Genomic DNA, 18,614 nt, shown 5'->3' on the forward strand with positions numbered 1-18,614 from the left:
GATTCGCATGATGTGATTCGGCCGCCGAAGCGTCCGTTCCCGCCAATCGCAGCCAGCACTGGGCTACAGCAGGGCACTGGCTGCTACAGACGGGAACGGCTGCTTCGGTGGCCGAATCGCACAACCCTGGGTGTCTCCCTAACTGTGAATGGCTGCTTGTGGGCAGATTAACGGTCATGCCTTCAATCTGTTCTTCAGTATGTCATAGGCGCACTGGCCAAACTGATATTCCTTATTAATTATGAGAAATCTGTGCTCAGTACCCACCAATATGTTGAATTATAGGAGTCCATATATACTCCATCAGTGACCTCACAACTCTACCTAATGAATGGGCTACTAACATTGTCTCCCTGGTAAGCAGGTTCTGACATTACAGATTTTAAGTAGTTCCAAAGATTGCTGGAACATGTAGCCTCTGCCACACTTCTAACACCTTCTGCAAGTCTTTTTTTAATGCCATTACAAAATTGTTTGCTCAGGAAATTTGAACCCTTAAGGGATCGCCATTGGGTGACACTGATCATTCCCAAGCCGTTTGAGAGAACTCTGAGCTGGTAAACCATTGCATTTAATCTCTGAAAGGGGACACCTTTAAGGCTGGGAAATGCACTGTGCAAATAATGTTGCACAGGTAACCAGGGCAGAGTCTGCACTTACTTTATTCCGTTGTGGATTCTGCTGAATCCAGATCGATTTGAACTTGGGTCTTCCTCCCCACTGAAACAGAAAAGTGTTCTGCACATGGTTAGGGAAGCTCAGAAGGGGAGGGGGAGCCAAGCGCAGCAGGGGCCTCTTTCTTTTCTTGAACAAGGGGGGAGGAGGATTGGAGACAGCAGAGGAGGGAGAAAAAAACCAAGAGGCAAATCTCTACTGAGAGAAGTTTAGGCTTCTAGAGCTTCTGCTGAAAAAAAATTAGGGCTTTCCCTTTTAATCCTGAAAACCAGGAACTGATGCCCTGGCCAATCAGGGCTTCTCTACCACAGATGGATCTGCAGCCTCCAAGCTTCAAAGGGAAGTGGAAGGAGGAGGGAGTGGTCAGGGGTTGGGGGATGAAAGATGATTGGCTGGCTGCTGGACAGACAGGCAAGCCAGTTGGCAGAGAAGGCCCTCAGGGGCAGGACAGCCGCCCTAAGTGGGTGTTAAGCACTGAGTGGCACTTAAGCCATGAGACACACTCCAAGGCTTTACCAGAAATACTAAGTGGAACAGATTTGTGTGTGTGTGATTACATTTTAAAAATGTAATTAACTTGGGGATGAATCAGGAGCGCAGGGTGGCTTTCTGTCTGGTCTGCGACGGCCTTGTTGAATTCACTGCTGCCCTCTCCTCACTGGATCCTCCCATTTCCCTCCTCAGAATTTCTTCTCAGCTCCACTGGCAGAAAATGGCTGGAGGAGGGCTGCTGCAAGGGATTCAGATCTCCAAGGGGGAATGCCACAGAGGCTGCCCTCTAAAGCAGCCCTCTTATCCAGGGAGACTGATCTCGGGTTTCTGCAATGGGCTGTAGTTGCAGGGATCGCCAGGTTCCCTGGAGGCTGGTATCCCTAGCTGAGAGCGGCCATCCCTGGATCCAGTGCAAGGACTGTGTGCAGCCCGGATTCTTTTCTTCCCAGGTTTACCCTTGGCCTGGAAGTCTTTTTCAACCCTGGAAAATAGATTATCAGGTTTTTCTTGCTAGGGCTGCCTGCCTCTTGGTGGTGTGACAACCAAGAATAGAACCGGTATGCGGCTGTGCAATAAAAGTCAATTTCTTCATAAATTTCAAGGCCACCTGTGGTCTGGGCCCCTCATATCTGCGGGACCCCCTGTCTCCTTACGCCCCCCGCAGGGCTCTTTGCTCTGTGGGTATGAATCTGTTGGGGATTCTTGGCCCCAGGGAGGTTTGCCTGGCCTTGACCAGGGCCAGGGACTTCTCGGTCCTGGCCCCTGCCCAGTGGAATGAGCTCCGGGGAGAGCTGAGGCCCTGTTGGAACTTTCTTTGCTCTGCGGAGCCTGCAAAGTGGAGCTCTTCCGCCAGGTTTCTGGCTGAGGCCAGGGCAAGGAAGATCTGGGCCCCTCATTGATCTGTGAGATCACGGCTCCCCCTGAGACACTTGCAAGAGAAGGGGGGTGGGAGGGAGTGATCACCGCCAGGGGGTGGCTGCAATTGGGTTTTCTTGATGTTATGGGGATTTTATTGTGGGGAGATTTTTCTTTGTAAACCACCACGAGCCATTGGGTGTGGTGGTTTAGAAGTAGCAGTATAAATAAATATCTAAAATAAAGTTTATGAAGAAACGGACTTTTATTCTTCGTTCTATGGTTCTATTCTTTGTTGTCACGTGATCCTTGGGCCGACTGAAATTCATCTGGGAAGCCTCAGGGTGGATGACCCAAAGGTCCAGGTGACCTCCAAAGCACCCCGGTCTTTCCCCTGGTGAGAAGGGCTGCTTGGCAGGGTGGGCTTTCTGACAGCTTGCTGTGATCAGGCAAGGGGCAAGGGGCTGCAGGCCCCAAAATGAAGCGACCTTCTTATTTGGGGGCAGTTTTCTTGGATGAGTGATGGGGGGGGGGCGGCATGGCCGGCAGGGCTCCCTTCGCGGGTCCGGGAGCCCTGGCGCCCATCTCAGGGGTTCCTGCGGGGGGCGCTGGGAAGCTTCCACCCCGGAGCGGCTTCGGCTGGTCTGGAAGGGGCCCGCCCGCCCGCCGCGGAGCAGTGCAGGGGCGCCTCTGTCCGATGCCCGGAGCGGGCGCTGGCCGGGGCATCCCTCTGCCCGGGAGACATGACTGGGGTGGGGGCGGAGTTGCCATCTCCCGGCGGGGAGGGCCTCCGGAGGGCGCCCCCATCCCCCAGGGACCCCCGAAGCAGCGAGCGCCCTCCGCAGCCCCTCCCCCTTCCGGCGCTCCGCAAGAGAGTCAACCCCCTCCCACCCCCGGGCGCAGGGCGGGGCCAAAGGGGCGGGGCGGGGCTCCCTCTCTCTGGACCCCCCCTTCCCCCCCCCGGGCCGGGCTGCTCTGCCCTCCTGCTGTCCTGCGGCGGCGGCGTCCGGGGGCGTGGCGGGGGCCGGAGTGGGCGTGGCGTTGGGGAGGCGCTCCTCCCCCCCTCCCCCTCCCTTCCGCTCGTCTTTCTCCCGCAGAGGCGCCCTCGGGCCGGGCAGGCGGGCAGGCGGGCGGAGGATGGCCGTCCTCAAGCTGGCCGAGCAGGTAGGCGGGCGGAGGGCGCCGCTCTTCGGACTCCCCTCCCTCCCTCCCTCCCTTTGCCTGCAGACAGACGGGGGCGGCGAGGAGCGCGGTCGGGGCGGGGGTCCTGCCCGGGGGTCCTGCAGGCAGGAGGGACGTCGCCCCCTCCCCTCCCCTCCCCTCCCCTCGGGCTCGCCCTCCTTCCGGCCCCCTCCCTGCCAGCCCCTCCCCGACCATTTTTGCGGCCTTCCCCCCCCCAGCGGACCCCCCACTGGCTGCCGCCCACCCGCCGTGGGGACCGGAGGCTGCCCGGGCGGAGAGGCAGCCGCACCGCCCTCCTCCTCCTGGCCAGAGCCGGCTTTGGGGGCGGGGGGTTGGGATGGCTCAGCCTGCGCCCCCCCCGCCTTCCCTCCCTCCCTCCCTTGGGGGGTGGGGGGCGGGCCTTTCGCCTCCGCTTTGTCCCCGAGGCAGCCCCCCCCCCCTGCGCGGGCTCCCCCTTGACAGCTGCACACGGGGCGGGGGCGGCAGGAGGAAGGAGATTCCCGGAGCTGTCGGTCTGGCTCTTCTTCGGGGAGCGGGGCGGGGGGCGCTCCTGGAGCTCTGGCCCGGATGGGGAGGGGGGCTCCTGACGGCCCCTGGTGCTTGGCCACGGTGGGGCAGAGGGTTGGACTGGAGGGGCTTCTCCTAGGCCAGGGGGTAGTCAAACTGCGGCCCTCCAGATGTCCATGGACTACAATCTCATGAGCCCCTGCCAGCATTCGCTGGCAGGGGCTCATGGGAATTGTAGTCCATGGACATCTGGAGGGCCGCAGTTTGACTACCCCCTGACCTAGGTTCTCATGCCTGAGGCAGAGATGCTCAGCATCCTTGGTGCAAGGGGGGGGAGTGTCAGGGGTTCTGGAGCTGTGGCCCAGTGGAGGTTGTCATGGTGGCCTTTGGGTTTTGGCCTTGGGGGACACAGAGTGGTGGACGGGATGGGCCACTGGCCTGATCCAACATGGCTTCTCCTAGGTTCTTATGTCTGGGGCAGGGGGCTCTGTCTTTTATGTGCTTGTGAGGCCAAAGCGGGAGAGCTTCGGGAGCTGTGGCCCCACTGGGGGACCTCCTGAGGGCCCCTGGGTTTGGGCCATTGTGTGGGAAAGAGTGTTGGACTAGATGGGCCACTGGTCTGACCCAGCATGGCTTCTGTTCTTACACAGACCATTTGCAAGAGATTATGGCAGATGCATCGATCTGCCTCTCTGGAGGGGTCCCACTGAGCAGCTGTGGTCTCCGGCTAATCATGAATTCAGCCACAGAGCTGCCTTTTGGACACTTGTGGAACCTTCCCTGCCATTGTTTTGTGTGCTGAATTTAGTTGTGTTTTTCTCAGTATTTTCCTATGGCTTGTGAACTTCGGAGCACGCTGTAGGAGGGCAGAAACTGGGACTGACTTATACTCATCTGGCTAATGTGAGAAGAGGGCCCTCTCCATTTTTAAAGCATGAAGGGTGACCAAGGATGTCATTGGCCTTCCTCAGTGGGCAATTTCTGCCCATCCAGACTGAGGCGAGAAGCTGGTGGTGTGTGTGTGTCACAGAAGGGATGTTGATGTTAACGTCTCGCTTTCTCACCAATGGGGATCTGTATTTTATGTGGGGTTTTTACTGTATAACCTGCCACAAGATGGCTTGCTATGAATGGCAGCAGGGGTAGTCAACCTGTGGTCCTCCAGATGTCCATGGACTACAATTCCCATGAGCCCCTGCCAGCAAATGCTGGCTCATGGGAATTGTAGTTCATGGACATCTGGAGGACCACAGGTTGACTACCCCCTGAGTGGCAGGATATAAATCAAATAAATAAATGTCGCATCTGCTGACATCACATCTACGAGCCCATTTCCCAGTGTCACATCTACCCCTTGCCCAGTCTCTCTACACCCCTGGCACCACCAGCTGCTTCTGGTAAAGAATTGCTCCAGTTTACAGTCAGGTTTTTCAATGGAAAGGATTTGCGCAGAGAGAGGGACAACCCTCTGAATCCATAGATGGAACGGCCAACTACTGTTTTTAGCCAAATACCCAAAATACAGGTCTTGTGTGATGCAGTGAGCCTTTTTCCAACCGTCTTTTCGCTGGCCTTTATAAACCAATAAGGAAGTTTCTTGTTGTCTCCAACACAAGGTCTCATCCAGTCAAGGGGTGAGACTGAGCAGGGTGTGGGTCGAAGGGTGACCTTGTTGAGGAAGTGGCCCCAGGGTCTCAGCTGCCTTGCAGGCCCGTGCAGACAATGCAAACATTGTAGATAAAGTCAGTTTGGGGGCAGATAAAGATCTAGAGGTCTTGTTTGTAGGGGGTGAGCCTGTACATCTGTCGCTTTCCGCACATGCTCAGAAATTTGGCTGTGTCAGAGCGGAGGTGGAAGTGCAGAGCAATCCATTTTTAAAATTAACTAAAATCCAAGAGTACCTGCTTTCGAGTTATCATTCCCCCTCGATTAAAAAGGTAAAGGTATCCCCTGTGCAAGCACTGAGTCATGTCTGACCCTTGGGGTGACGCCCTCCAGCGTTTTCATGGCAGACTCAATACGGGGTGGTTTGCCAGTGCCTTCCCCAGTCCTTACCGTTTACCCCCCAGCAGCAAGCTGGGTACTCATTTTACCGACCTCGGAAGGATGGAAGGCTGAGTCAACCTTGAGCCGGCTGCTGGGATTGAACTCCCAGCCTCATGGGCAAAGCTTTCAGACGGCTGCCTTACCACTCTGCGCCACAAGAGGCTCATTCCCCCTCAATTACTGCCCCCCATTTTCACATTTGACATGTCTAGCTAATGATGAAATTGTTTCACACCGGGAGACTTTCTCGGCGCCCTGCAAAGTGTCTAATAAATCAGGAAATCCAGGTAGGCTTCATGCACTGAACCTCCAGGCTGCCACTAATATCAGCAGTATCTGGGCTCAGCTGATAAAAGTGCCACGTTTCCGCACTGAAGCTCTTAGCTTGAAATCGTGTCTTCAGCACAATCCCTCTGCAAATTACAACGTAAAAGGTTTGAAACCTTTGCTAAACCCCTGCCAGAAGAAATTAATTTTTGCTGCTGACAGGGAAGGGGATAAGGAATGAACTCTGAGAGCTTTGCTGCATTGGCATCTTGTGGGGCCTAACTTGGCAGATATCAAAACCGTGGGCAAGACAGGTGCCAATTCTTGCAAACCCCGAGGGATGTCTGCTTGAAGTGCAGGCTATCTGTTTGGGTGCTTCCGGTTTCCTTTTTATCTTGCCAGAAATAAGAACTTGGAGGCAGCCAGGAACAAGGGTTGGGTGGACTAAGAAGAGACTGGGAGCAGGACCTGCTAATTGAGGGTGAGCACAAGAGGACCAAACAGACATCTGATGTTTAGGGCAAGTTTCAAGAGGTTATCAACAAACAACAACAACAAAATCTGCAGAACTCTCCAACCAGCAGCAATGAGAATGTTTCCAGTCATTCTGACAAACAGTCATAGCCCTAGTAAGCGATTGTAGAATCATACAATAAAAAGAGGCCAAACAGGCCATCTAGTATGACCCCCTGCTCAATGCTGGATTAGCCTAAAGCCACCGTGAGAAGTATCTGTCCAGCTGCTGCTTAAAGACCGCCAGTGAGGGAGAGCTCACCACCTCCTTAGGCAGCCAATTTCACTGCTTGGACTGTGAATTTTTCCCTCCGATATGCAGTCATTACCATTCTTCACATAGTTTAAACCCTTTACTGCAGGTCCTATCCTCTACTGCCAACAGGAACCACTTCCTGCTGTCCTCCAAGTTACAGCCTTTCAGGTATTTAAAGGGAGCAAACATGTCCCCTCTCTACTTCCTCTTCTCCAGGCTGAACCTTCCGAAGTCCCTCAGTCTTTTCTCGTAGGGCTTGGTCCCTAGGCCCCCCAGGTCATCCTTGTCATGCTCTTCTACACTCTCTCCGTTTTGTCCCCATCCTTTTTGGAGTGAGGCCTCCAGAACTGCTCACAGTACTCCCAAGTGGGGTCTGCATTTGCCTTCTTTACTGCTGCATCACATTCTCTGCTCATATTTAGCTTACAGTCTGTTGTGGGGAGAGGAAAGTGAAGGCGACTGTAAGTTGCTTTGAGACTCCTTCAGGTAGAGAAAAGCAGCATATAAGAACCAACTCTTCTTTTTTTTTTTGCCTCTGTGTTTTCTCAGAAGAATATGGACACATCTAGGGAAAGTAGTAGGCAATGTATAGTGTCTGGGTGGCAGGGTGACATTGACAGAGAGGTTGTTGAGAGGCACCTGGCTGCAATGGATGAGTTCAAATCCCCTGGGCTGGGTACTGTGCACTTGAGAGTACTCAAAGAACTTTCTGGAGAACCTGCGGTACCCTTGTCCATCAACTTTGGAGGACTGGAGAGGTGCCAGAAGACTGGAGGAAAGCATATTAATTCAACAAACCTCCCCCTCCAATCTAATTCAAATTTGATTGCCCTCTTTAACCCAAAGTGACTACCCTTAATCAACTCCCACCCACATCGATTCCCCCCAATTAATTCAATTTGTTAATCAAAAATAACTCAGTGACCAAGACAACCTATGCATAAATCAATGCCATCAACTACATCTAATCAATCCAACTGAGATCCCTCTCCCAATGCACAATATGATCTAACACTTAAACAGACTCAACACGCAAGACATGCCTGGACTGGGCAACCCTGAGATGCCACAGCTGGCGATTGGAGCCACCCTCCAGAACCAAAAAACACACAACAGATCATACCCTACATATAACTAACAACCGGAATGGGTAGCTGTGAGATGCCGTAAGTAGAGATTGGGGCTATCCCTCCGGAGACACGCAACCCCACGAAAACAAATCAGAAACCAGTCTTCTCGCCAAACATAGAGGGTCAAGGGAAGCCCTAACAAAAGGTTAAAAAGGTAAAGGTATCCCCTGTGCAAGCACCGGGTCATGCCTGACCCTTGGGGTGACGGCCTCTGGCGTTTTCATGGCAGACTCAATACGGGGTGGTTTGCCAGTGCCTTCCCCAGTCATTACCGTTTACCCCTCAGCAAGCAAGCTGGGTACTCATTTTACCGACCTCGGAAGGATGGAAGGCTGAGTCAACCTTGAGCCGGCTGCTGGGATCGAACTCCCAGCCCCACGGGCAGAGCTTCAGACTGCATGTCTGCTGCCTTACCACTCTGCGCCACAAAAGGCTCTTCCTGGGTGAGCAGCAGGGGAAGTACGGGTGAGCCCCTTGGCACCCGCGGGCACCCCTTTCCCACATTGTCATGAATGGCCAATGAGTCTGAACCTTCTGAACCAGGGGTAGTCAAACTGCGGCCCTCCAGATGTCCATGGACTACAATTCCCAGGAGCCCCTGCCAGTGAATGCTGGCAGGGGCTCCTGGGAATTGTAGTCCATGGATATCTGGAGGGCCGCAGTTTGACTACCCCTGTTCTGAACCAACGGAATGTTTCTGACAGCTTTCCCAGGAAGAGGAAAGGCAGATGAAAGGGATTATTATCATGTGCCTCAGGATTTGAATGTCCAGCTATTGGCTGGATCTGTCCTGACCCCAGCTGTGATCCTGGTCCTATGGCAGTCAATTCAAAAACAGGGTGACTCTACTCCTTGGCTTGCTACATTAGGAATTAACAGCACTCCAGTTGACTGAATTGACCAGACTGTATGGTTCATGTCCATATATATCTTTGTCATAATTGTCTTGCCCACCTACCCGTTCTTGTTGCTGGATTTCTCTCAGTGGGCCTGTTGGGGATGGGCTGGCCTCTTTGAAATATGCTCTCTTAGGGCAATGTGCTTTAGGTTTCTATCAACCAGTATCTTAGGTAAGCTTGTTAGTTCCTAGAAGAAGTGGGGGATCATCTCCCCGCAGGTCTTGTTGCATGGAGAGAATTTAAAAGTAAAGAAAAAACAGCAACATCACATATGTTTTTACATGACTTCTGGGGAAAACCTGGATGTTACATAGAAATCCCCTGAAACTCTAGGAATCATAGGAATCACCTGCAACTCTATGGTTTTTATGGACAGAGGGAGGGGGTGTTAGCTCTAGGATTGGTTTATCCATGTTTCTAGTGATTCCTAGAACTAACCCCTTGTCACTTCCAAGTTTTCCCCAGAAGTGACGTAATGATGCACATGATGTCCCTCCTACTCCCTCCCAGCCCCTGACCTTCTGGTTGGTTGCCAAGCTCAGCTTCCTGGGTTCTCCTGGACAGGATCCTACCAACTTTTCCACTGGCACAAAAAGGGGGAAGGGCAAACTGTCTTGCTTCTCTCCCTCATTGCAGCCCATGTACTAAATGCCATGGATATCTTAGGCTAAAGAGAGAGACCTGTTTTCTTGTGTTGTTTTATTCTAAACTAGTAATAAAGCCTGCTGTTAAAAAAAATACAGCGGGTGCTAGCCGTTCCCAACCACCCTGGGCGGGTGGGAAGGGCTGGGCCCCCTGAACTCCCCCCCCCAGGGAAAAAGTCTCCCCAGGGACCAGGGGAAAAGTCTCTCCAGGGCTCGGGGAGGGCCATCCCAGGGGCCTGGGGAGTAATTTTCCTCCCCCACCCAGGGGAAAAGCCTCCCCGAGGCCTGGGGAGCATTTTTGCTTGGGGGGGAGGAAAAACGCTCCCCAGGCCCCGGGGAGGATGATCGGCGGCTCGTTGGGCCCTGGATTGGCCCTGGATTGACATTCGGAGGGCCCAATCAGGAGCTGCTTTGCAGCTCCTGATTGGGCCCTCCAAGTTTTTATCCCGGACAAAGCCCGCCCTTTCTCCTCCCCTTTAGCCCTTACTCTTTTATTTCTACCACTCCGCAGGAGCGGTTTACGGATGATGATGATGATACATTTTCAAACAATTTCAGCAATTGTTTGCAAGTGGATTTTGCCATTTCACACCACAAAATCTAGTTTGCATTGGAAGTGGATTGCGTGTGCTTTATTTAGTGTTTGTGGAAGTGCCCTTTATTTTTAACCCTTTAACCCCAGGAGTGCGGCAGACTGTGGGAAGAATGAGGAGGTGGAAAAGGATCCCTTCCATGAGCAAAGTTTTGTTGACAATGGTGTGCCATTGAATAGACTGACTAAAACCTCCATGATTAATGTATGACGGTTTCTGAAATCGGTTGTTTTCAGAGTTACTGTCACATGGAATAATGAAAGGACTACCTGTGGTAGTTCATCTGTTGTGGCTTGTCCACACACACCAAGGCATCACTTGACAACACATTTGATAAATCACATCCATGCATGTCTCAAATGGCCATCCTTTCTAGTGGCTTTAGTGATAGCTGGCATATTTTTGTGCGGTTGTTGCTCTTGATTTCATCTGGTGCGATGAGCTCGAGGCATCTGGGCTTGGCTTTCATGATGCTAAGGCAAGGCTTCCATCGAAGACACCTTGAGAACATGGAATCCAATGGAGAACCAACGTTAGGGAGAGTTAGTTGTTTGTGCAAGGCTTGCATTGACTAATCCCTGGGCACGGCGATTGAGGCTTCCGTGCAAAATAAGATGTTGCACCCTCTTTGCTCTCCAAATAAGTATCCTTTGTTTTCATTGGCTATATTTGGGTGACTGAGTCCATTCTTGGTGCCCTTTCCACCTGGATGCTGCATGCATATCGCTTCTTAATCTAAGGAAGAGTGTTCACTGTCGACAAACCATTTCCTTTGGCTCTGTGATGAAGCAAGCTTTCAACGGCGGTATGCTGTAATAAGTGACTTAGTTCTTTCCGTTGGCAAAAGAAGCAAACAAAATACTCAGCAAAAGCTGCCTTCCTTCCACATGTTCTGTGTTATACCAGCATAGGGCTGGAAACAAGTGTGACAGCTGGATTTTGAGGGATATGCTAGAGCAAGCCAGCAGCAATGTGCCAGTGCTGGAAATGCCCAGGATAAAGGCATTTAATGTTAATCCTGTCGCTGTATTTATTAGCCGATTTTAGTCCTCTGATTTTAGAATCTGACTTATTTTATCTTGTTTTTGTATACTCGGTCCATGTGACTGTATTGTGATTGCCTATGGCTAAAACAATAAAATCTGATCTCATTGACAAGATTGCTCCCGGTTTCACAGGGGTGTTGTGATGGGCAGACTAAAGGCATGCTGACAGGAGATTCTTAGAAGTAAAGGTGAGATGCAGAGGTAGGATAAGGTCTCATCTGTTTGCCTTTTGGAGCCCAATTGGTCTGTGCATGTTATGTGCCTCCACAGACATTCCTCTCCTCTCCTTCGGGGAGGGCGGTATATAAAATAAATAAATAAAACAATAAAACAGAAGAGCGTTCATTCTGGCTTGATGTTCTACGATGCCTTCGGCAGATACAAAAGAATCCGTCTTACAGAGAGACTCTGTTCCTTTCCTCTAAGGAAGTAGAGGTGACAGAACGTATTTTCTTTCGCTGCCCACTTTACAACCAAGGGCGTTCCTAACTTATCCACCCGCTAATAGGCATGATGCCACATCAAGCCAATGCAGAGCAGATTGGAGGACTCCACGATGAAAAGCCTCAGGTCTCTCTGCAGACGGCGAAATTCTGTGCCCTGGTGATTGGTCAGAAGGACAGGAAATGTTATTAAAGCTCTAGAATTCTGAGCCTTAATCTTTTAATCGGTTAATTTTTTTCTGTTAATTTTTATAATGGTATCTTTTTAGCGTTATCTTAATATATGTACAAACTGACCTTAAAATATTACAGGCGTTTTGTTTTTATCTCTTACGGTTTTGTACTCTGGTCTATGACTATACACTTAAATAGACCAGGGGTAGGCAAACTGCGGCCCTCCAGATGCCCATGGACTACAATTCCCACGAGCCCCTGCCAGCGAATGCTGGGGCTCATGGGAATTGTAGTCCATGGGCATTTGGAGGGCTGCAGTTTGACCACCCCTGCCCTAGGGTTTCCTGATGGCCTTGGAATGGTTTCCCATATAGGTAGGAGTTAATTAACTGTGTGTATATATTTTTTAAATTGTTAAAAATTCATTGGGTGATATGACCATATATGGACATGTCAACCTGCCTTCCCCCCCCCCCAAGTGGCCAATGCTGGGCCTGGAGGGGGTGGGAAGGGGAGGGGCCCCAGATGGGCATGTGCACAGCTATGCTTCCCAACCATATCCTGCATGATTGCACCACTTCTGCAGGTTTTTGCAGCCTGAAGAACATTTCAGGGGTTTCTCAATGGTTAAAAAAATTGAGAAAGGCTACACTGGAGAGTGAGATAAACAACAGAATACTGGGGACTAGTCATCATATAGACATATTTACTTGCCACTGATGCCCAAAATAATGCCACAGAAATGCACAGTGTTGCAAATTTGTGGGAGTGCTGTTTTGTGCATACGAGTGTCATAAACCCAGCCAAGGTAAGAAGGTCACCATGACCTTATTCAAAATTGCTGCACTGGGTTTCATAGGTAGCCCCCAAATGAAAAATGGTACACTGGTGCCTCTTGAACTACCTGGGCTACATGGAAGTCTACTGGTACTTCCAAGGGGTACTCTAGTCTATGACTATACACTTAAATAGACCAGGGGTGGGTAAACTGTGGCCCTCCAGATGCCCATGGACTACAATTCCCATGAGCCCCTGCCAGCATTTGCTGGCAGGGGCTCATGGGAATTGTAGTCCATGGGCATCTGGAGGGCCACAGTTTGCCCACCCCTGATGAGGAACTCCATGGGGGTACAAAGCCATACAGTCTTCTCCCTTCTTCCACTGAGGAACCACTCCCTGAATGACCGCCTAGCCTTGCTGCCGAATGCTCAGCATAGGCTATTCCTCCCATCAGCGCAGCCTGGTCCCTTGTCTCAACAGCTGCCCGAATGGCACACACCATTTATGGATATGCAGAGTTTCTCATATTGTCATTCCAGTCCTGTATTGAAAAACATAACACTAACAATTACAACAATTAGGGCAAGGACAAATGAAAACCACAAATGCTGCATTAGTTTAAAAACCACAGCCATGAAAATGGAATATAGTGACTGCTACTTGCAGAAGTAATGGGGCCGTCCCCTGAATAAAAAGAAATCTCTGGCAGTTAACTGGATGGGCTTCCAGTGTGTTGATGAATGGAGCAATTCAGAAGCAGCGTTTTTTGTTTTGCAGTCAGATCATAGCTGATTGATGGGCAGTCCTGTAGGTTGTCAAGGCAAGAGATGCTCAGAGGTGGTTTACCTCTGCATGGTGACCCTTGTCTTCCTTGGTGGTTTCCTGCCCAAGGACTAACCAGGGCTTGATCCAACTTACCTTCTCAGATCTGATGAGACTGGCCAAGCCTGAGCTATCCGGTTCAGGGCCAATGGCTTACAGAGGTGGTTTGCCATTTCCTACCTCTGCGTAGCGACCCTGGACTTCCTCTGGCTCTCCTAAGGCTGACCCTGCTTAGTTTCTGAAATCCGACAAGATCGAGCTAGCCAGCTTGTATATGCCTAAAAACAGTTGCTATGAAGCAAATTTTACAATTATATGTAGCCTGAAGGGATTTTTTTAATACCCACTTCCTCTTGGTGCAGCAGTGTTAAGAGGAAGCAAAGATTGTGAAACAACGTTCTGTTGAAATATGTTGCTTTGAAAACTAGGAAGAGTCTGCTAGTGCCTCCTGGGCTGGACCAGTTAGTGTGGCGCATGCATCTCTTGGGCTAGTGACTCCTCACTGGGTCATATATCTGTAGGATTTTCACCACAGCTCCTTTGTTCCCAGGGAGTTTATTTTGGATCAGCAAGTTTTAATATACACGGCTTAGATTTGCCTTCCCTTTCCTCTCCTAACAACAGACACCCTGTGAGGTGGGTGAGGCTGAGAGAGCCCTGAGATTACTGAAGAAGAAGAAGAGTTGGTTCTTATATGCCGCTTTTCTCTACCTGAAGGAGTCTCAAAGCAGCTTACATCCGCCTTCCCTTCCTCTCCCCACAGCAGACACCCTGTGAGGGAGGTGAGGCTGAGAGAGCCCTGATATTCCTGCTCAGTCAGAACAGCTTTATCAGTGCTGTGGGGAGCCCAAGGTCACGCAGCTGGCTGCACATGGAGGAGCGGGGAATCAGACCTGGTTTGCTAGATTAGAAGTCCGCACTCCTAACCACTACACCAAACAAAATGGATAATGATGTGTTCACACCACTGCATTAATCCCCTACCCACCAATAAAATATTTATGGCTGCAGTCCTGTCTCCCACCCCAAAAGTACCCAACTGTGCCTTTGAGATCCCCTCTTGTTTAGTCACCTTCAGAGCCCCAGAGTTTAGGCTTTGAGGCACTGTGCTTGGACCACCTGACTCCCACAATGCAATAGGAATCTGCCTGTTGTTCGCTTATGCCATGTATATTAAAACCTGCTGATCCGAAAGAAGCTCCCTGGGAACAAAGGAGCTGTGGTACGTTTTGTTTGAGACTGGCTGTTCCCCCATCTCCGAAGATGCCGGAGGATCGGAGTTGGAGCAATCTGCTTGCTGGATGCCGGCAATAACAATTTGCTAAAATGGGTCAGCCAGAAGGTATTTATTTTTGCCTCTATGCTTTGGCATGGAAACCTTCAACTCATGGCAGGAGCTTGGGCCCTGACATCTGTTTGCAGTTACCTGTACTCTTTGTGGCAGGCAGAGTTTAGATTTTGAGCCACAGATGCAACACAACTAGCAATTGAAAAACCTCACAGTTTTGGCACATGCGTGTTCCGTTGCTTGTCTCAAGACTCCATCGTTCATATTGATTTTTATATTCCCGCTGTTGTGTTGATTGTTTTGCTATTGCCCTTGCTGATCTCTGAATCACTCAGCTGCGAGAGGAGCAGGTAGGGTTGCCAACCTCCAGGTAGGGAGCTGGGGATCTCCTGGCATTACAGCTGATCACTGGACTACAGAAATTGATTATTTATTTATTTGTCTCTTTATTTAAAACATTCGTTCCTCTTTGCTTGGAGAAAATGGCTACTTGGGAAGGTGGATTGCAGGGCGTTATACCCTGCAGAGGTCCATCCTGAAACCACCACTTCTGAGTTCTAACCTCGAATCTGAACCTAGAGTTGGCAGCCCTAGATGTAGCTTCAGTGAAGAGCTGCAGTATGTGCCCATCAGTGGTTCCTCTTCATCTTGGAGGGAGGGACCAGCGGTGTCCTGCAGGGTTCTGTGCTGGGGCTGGTATTTGTTAGCATTTCCATTAATGATTTGGATGAGCTGATAGAGGGTACACTGAGCAAATTTGCAGGTGACACTAAATTGGGTGAGTGGCTAATAGCCCAGAGGAAAGGACTTCTATTCAAGGAGCTCTGGATAGATTGGAAAATTGGGCCATAGCCAACAAAATGAATTTTAATAGAAGTGTAAAATATTTGGGTTATATTAATGTGATGCACAGGTATAAGGTGGGGGATACCTGGCTTGATGGTTGTACATATGAAAGGGATTTAGGAATTCTGTTGGAGCATAAATTGAATATGAGCCAATAGTTGAATATGGCAGCTAAGAAGGCTAATGCTGCATTGCTAGGAGCATAGAATCTAGAGCAAGAGGAATTAGGCTAAACAGACCAGGGTCCCTCGGCCTTTCCTCATACGACATGGTCTCCAAATCCCTCACCCTCTTTGTAGCCCTCCTCTGGATATTCTCCAGTTTTTCTACATCCCTCTTCAGCTGGGGTGCCCTAAACTAAACACAGTACTCTAAATGAGGTCTTACCAGAGCGGAGTAAAGTGGTAACATCACCTTGCATGATCTAGACCAGGGGTAGTCAAACTGCGGCCCTCCAGATGTCCATGGACTACAATTCCCAGGAGCCCCTGCCAGCGAATGCTGGCAGGGGGCTCTTGGGAATTGTAGTCCATGGACATCTGGAGGGCCGCAGTTTGACTACCTCTGATCTAGACACTATACTTGTTTTAATACAGCCCAAAATCCCACGTGCCTTTTTAGCTACTAACTCACACTGTTGACTCATGTTCAATGTATGGTCTACTAAGACTCCTAGATCCTTTTCGCACATGCTACTGCCAAGACAAGTCTCCCCCATCTTATATTGGTGTATTTGGTTTTTCCTACCTAGATGCAGAACTTTACATTTGTCCCTATTGAACTTAATTTTATTCAGTTTAGCCCACTTTTCGATCCTGTCAAGATCATCCTGTATCCTGGTTCTGTCTGTGGTAGGTAGTCTGTGTGAGTGGAGGAAGGGGCACCAGAGTTTCCATATGGTACGAGGGTGGGAGAAGGATGCCAGCTGATTCTAGAAAAGATTGTCAATGCAGTTGAGTCTTGGGAAGCAGAGCAAGTAGTTGATTAAGGCTGTGCTTGTTCATACCTGTTTTGTGCTCATATCACTGGTGAAACTGCTTTTTTTGCTTAAAAAATTGCTTTGTTTGATGTGAGCACCGCAAGGAATCAATAAGCCTTGCTTATGGCTGTCAGGTTAGGACAGGAGGCCAGCTCTACTTACCCTGAGATTATGGATCAGACTTCTTCACACAGCTACTCTCTGTTTACCGATAGCAGGACAATCCATCATACCTTTGGAGAAATCAGTCATTTTTGGCAGAGCACCACTGCCTTTTGACACTAAGGGACGTCATGAATGATTTCAGCCCCGATATGATCATTGCAAGCATTATCTGAGCAAGAAACCTGCTGGAATTGTTGCTTTGGGTTGTGCTGTCTTTGTGCTGCTGTATCTTAGAAACTGGCTGTGCTTTTGACATCTGATCATGCTTGGAAGAGGCAGGCGTGGGGCTGAAGTTGTTGTGGCCTTAGAGGTGGTGTTGGCTGAGGCTTGTGGGACGCCTCCTCTGCGAAGCCAGGTGATTGAGGCTGGCTGGACACTGGAGCCTTTGTCCCCCTAGTTATTTGTTTTCTGCAAAACAAGCTTTTAAACTCATGGTTGGGTGCTGTCTGAGACAGGGTGCTGGGCTAGATGGACCACTGTTCAGATCTAGTAGAGAGCCATTTTGGTGTAGTGGTTAGGAGTGCGGACTTCTAATCTGGTACGCTGAGTTCAATTCTGCACTCCCCCACATGCAGCCAGCTGGGTGACCTTGGGCTTGCCATGGCACTGATAAAGCTGTTCTGACTGAGCAGTAAGATCAGGGCTCTCTCATCCTCACCCACCTCACGGGGTGTCTGTTGGGGGGAGAGGGAAGGGAAGGAGACTGTAAGCTGCTTTGAGACTCCTTCGAGTAGAAAAAAGCGGCATATAAGAACCAACTCTTCTTCTTCTTCAGTAATATCAGGGCTCTCTCAGCCCCACCTACCTCGCAGGGTGTCTGCTGTGGGGAGAGAGAGGCAGGGCAGTTGTGGGCCACTTTGAGACTCCTTTGGGTAGAGAAAAGTACGATATCAGCTCTTCTTCATCTTCAGTAATATCAGGGCTCTCTCAGCCTCACCTCCATCACAGGGTGTCTGTTGTGGGGAGAGGAAAGGGAAGAAGGTGAATGTAAGCTGCTTTGCGCCTCCTTCAGGTAGAGAAAAGGAGAATATAAGAACCAGAACTACTTCCTCTTCCTCTTCCTCTTCCTCTTCTTGTAGGGCTCTTCTGATGTTCTTATCAGTGGAAGGCCTCAGCCTCTCTGCCCTACTGTTGGCCCTCCAGAGGAACTGGTTGGCCACTGTGTGACACAGGATGCTGGACTAAATGGTCTACTGGTCTGATCCAGCTGGGCTTTTCTGAGGTTCTTATATTACCCTGGAAATCTTGTTGGTCTTTAAGGTCCTAGTGGTCTTGCTCTCTGGCTCTTAGAAGAGGACTTTGCCGTGCTTTGTTTACTTGGAACTTATTTATAAATTCACCAGCTGTTCCATTACTTTTGTCTTCCACTGTCTCATTAATAATGGAAGGGATATATAATAGCTGGAGCTAGCGGTCACATGTCAGAGTCCCAGGGACTGGCTCTGGTGTGCGGGGTGAGAGTGAATAAGCGTCATGCCATGCATTCTTTTGCTAAAAGTGTGACCAGGGGACACTAGGGTTGGGTGCTTCGGTGCCCGAAGCGGCCGTTCCAGCTCAAAGCAGCCAGCGCCACAGTGCTGGTTGCTTTGGGCTGGAACGGCCGCGTTGACCACCAAAGCACCCAACCCTAGGTGGCACCTGGAGAGCTCCTAGTATTATTCTGGCTCTCCGGACATCCATGACCAAGTCCCCCGAGGAGAAGGGCTGTGGCGAGCCCAAAGTCACCCAGCTGGCTGCAAGAGTGTCAATGTTTGTCAGATGTCTTAAACTCTTGGATGTTCATTCCCTGGAGGGCTTGTTGATCTTTAAAATGATGGACTGAAATCTTGGTCTTGTGATTTCAGGCCAATGTGACTCCCCTCTGGAACGGTGGAAGGTTAGAGATGGCAGCGAGGAAGATGACCCCTGTGCCATCCCTCCACCCTTCTCTATTTATTGACGGCCGTGGGCTTGGAAAAGTGTCACCCATCTTAGGATGGTCCTGCTAGTCTTTGGGCCAAATGGGATCATTT

The 18,614-nt window shown here is 50.4% G+C and overlaps 1 protein-coding gene across 9 annotated transcripts in view; it reads left to right on the forward strand.

The window, feature by feature from the left end:
* Positions 1-3,057: 3,057 nt before the first annotated feature.
* Positions 3,058-18,614, forward strand: part of ANKRD44 (ankyrin repeat domain 44) — a 158,726-nt gene continuing 143,169 nt past the window's right edge. For all 9 annotated transcript variants that reach the window (XR_013227993.1, XM_077319352.1, XM_077319358.1 and 6 more), the window contains exon 1: positions 3,058-3,186. Coding sequence is in view for 8 of the 9 variants with exons in the window: in XM_077319352.1 (XP_077175467.1) it covers positions 3,160-3,186 (27 nt within the window). In the remaining variant the exon portion in view is untranslated. The remainder of the gene's footprint in view (positions 3,187-18,614) is intronic.

Source organism: Paroedura picta, chromosome 2, assembly GCF_049243985.1.
Source record: "Paroedura picta isolate Pp20150507F chromosome 2, Ppicta_v3.0, whole genome shotgun sequence".
In the NCBI taxonomy this organism is placed as follows: Eukaryota; Metazoa; Chordata; class Lepidosauria; order Squamata; family Gekkonidae; genus Paroedura; species Paroedura picta.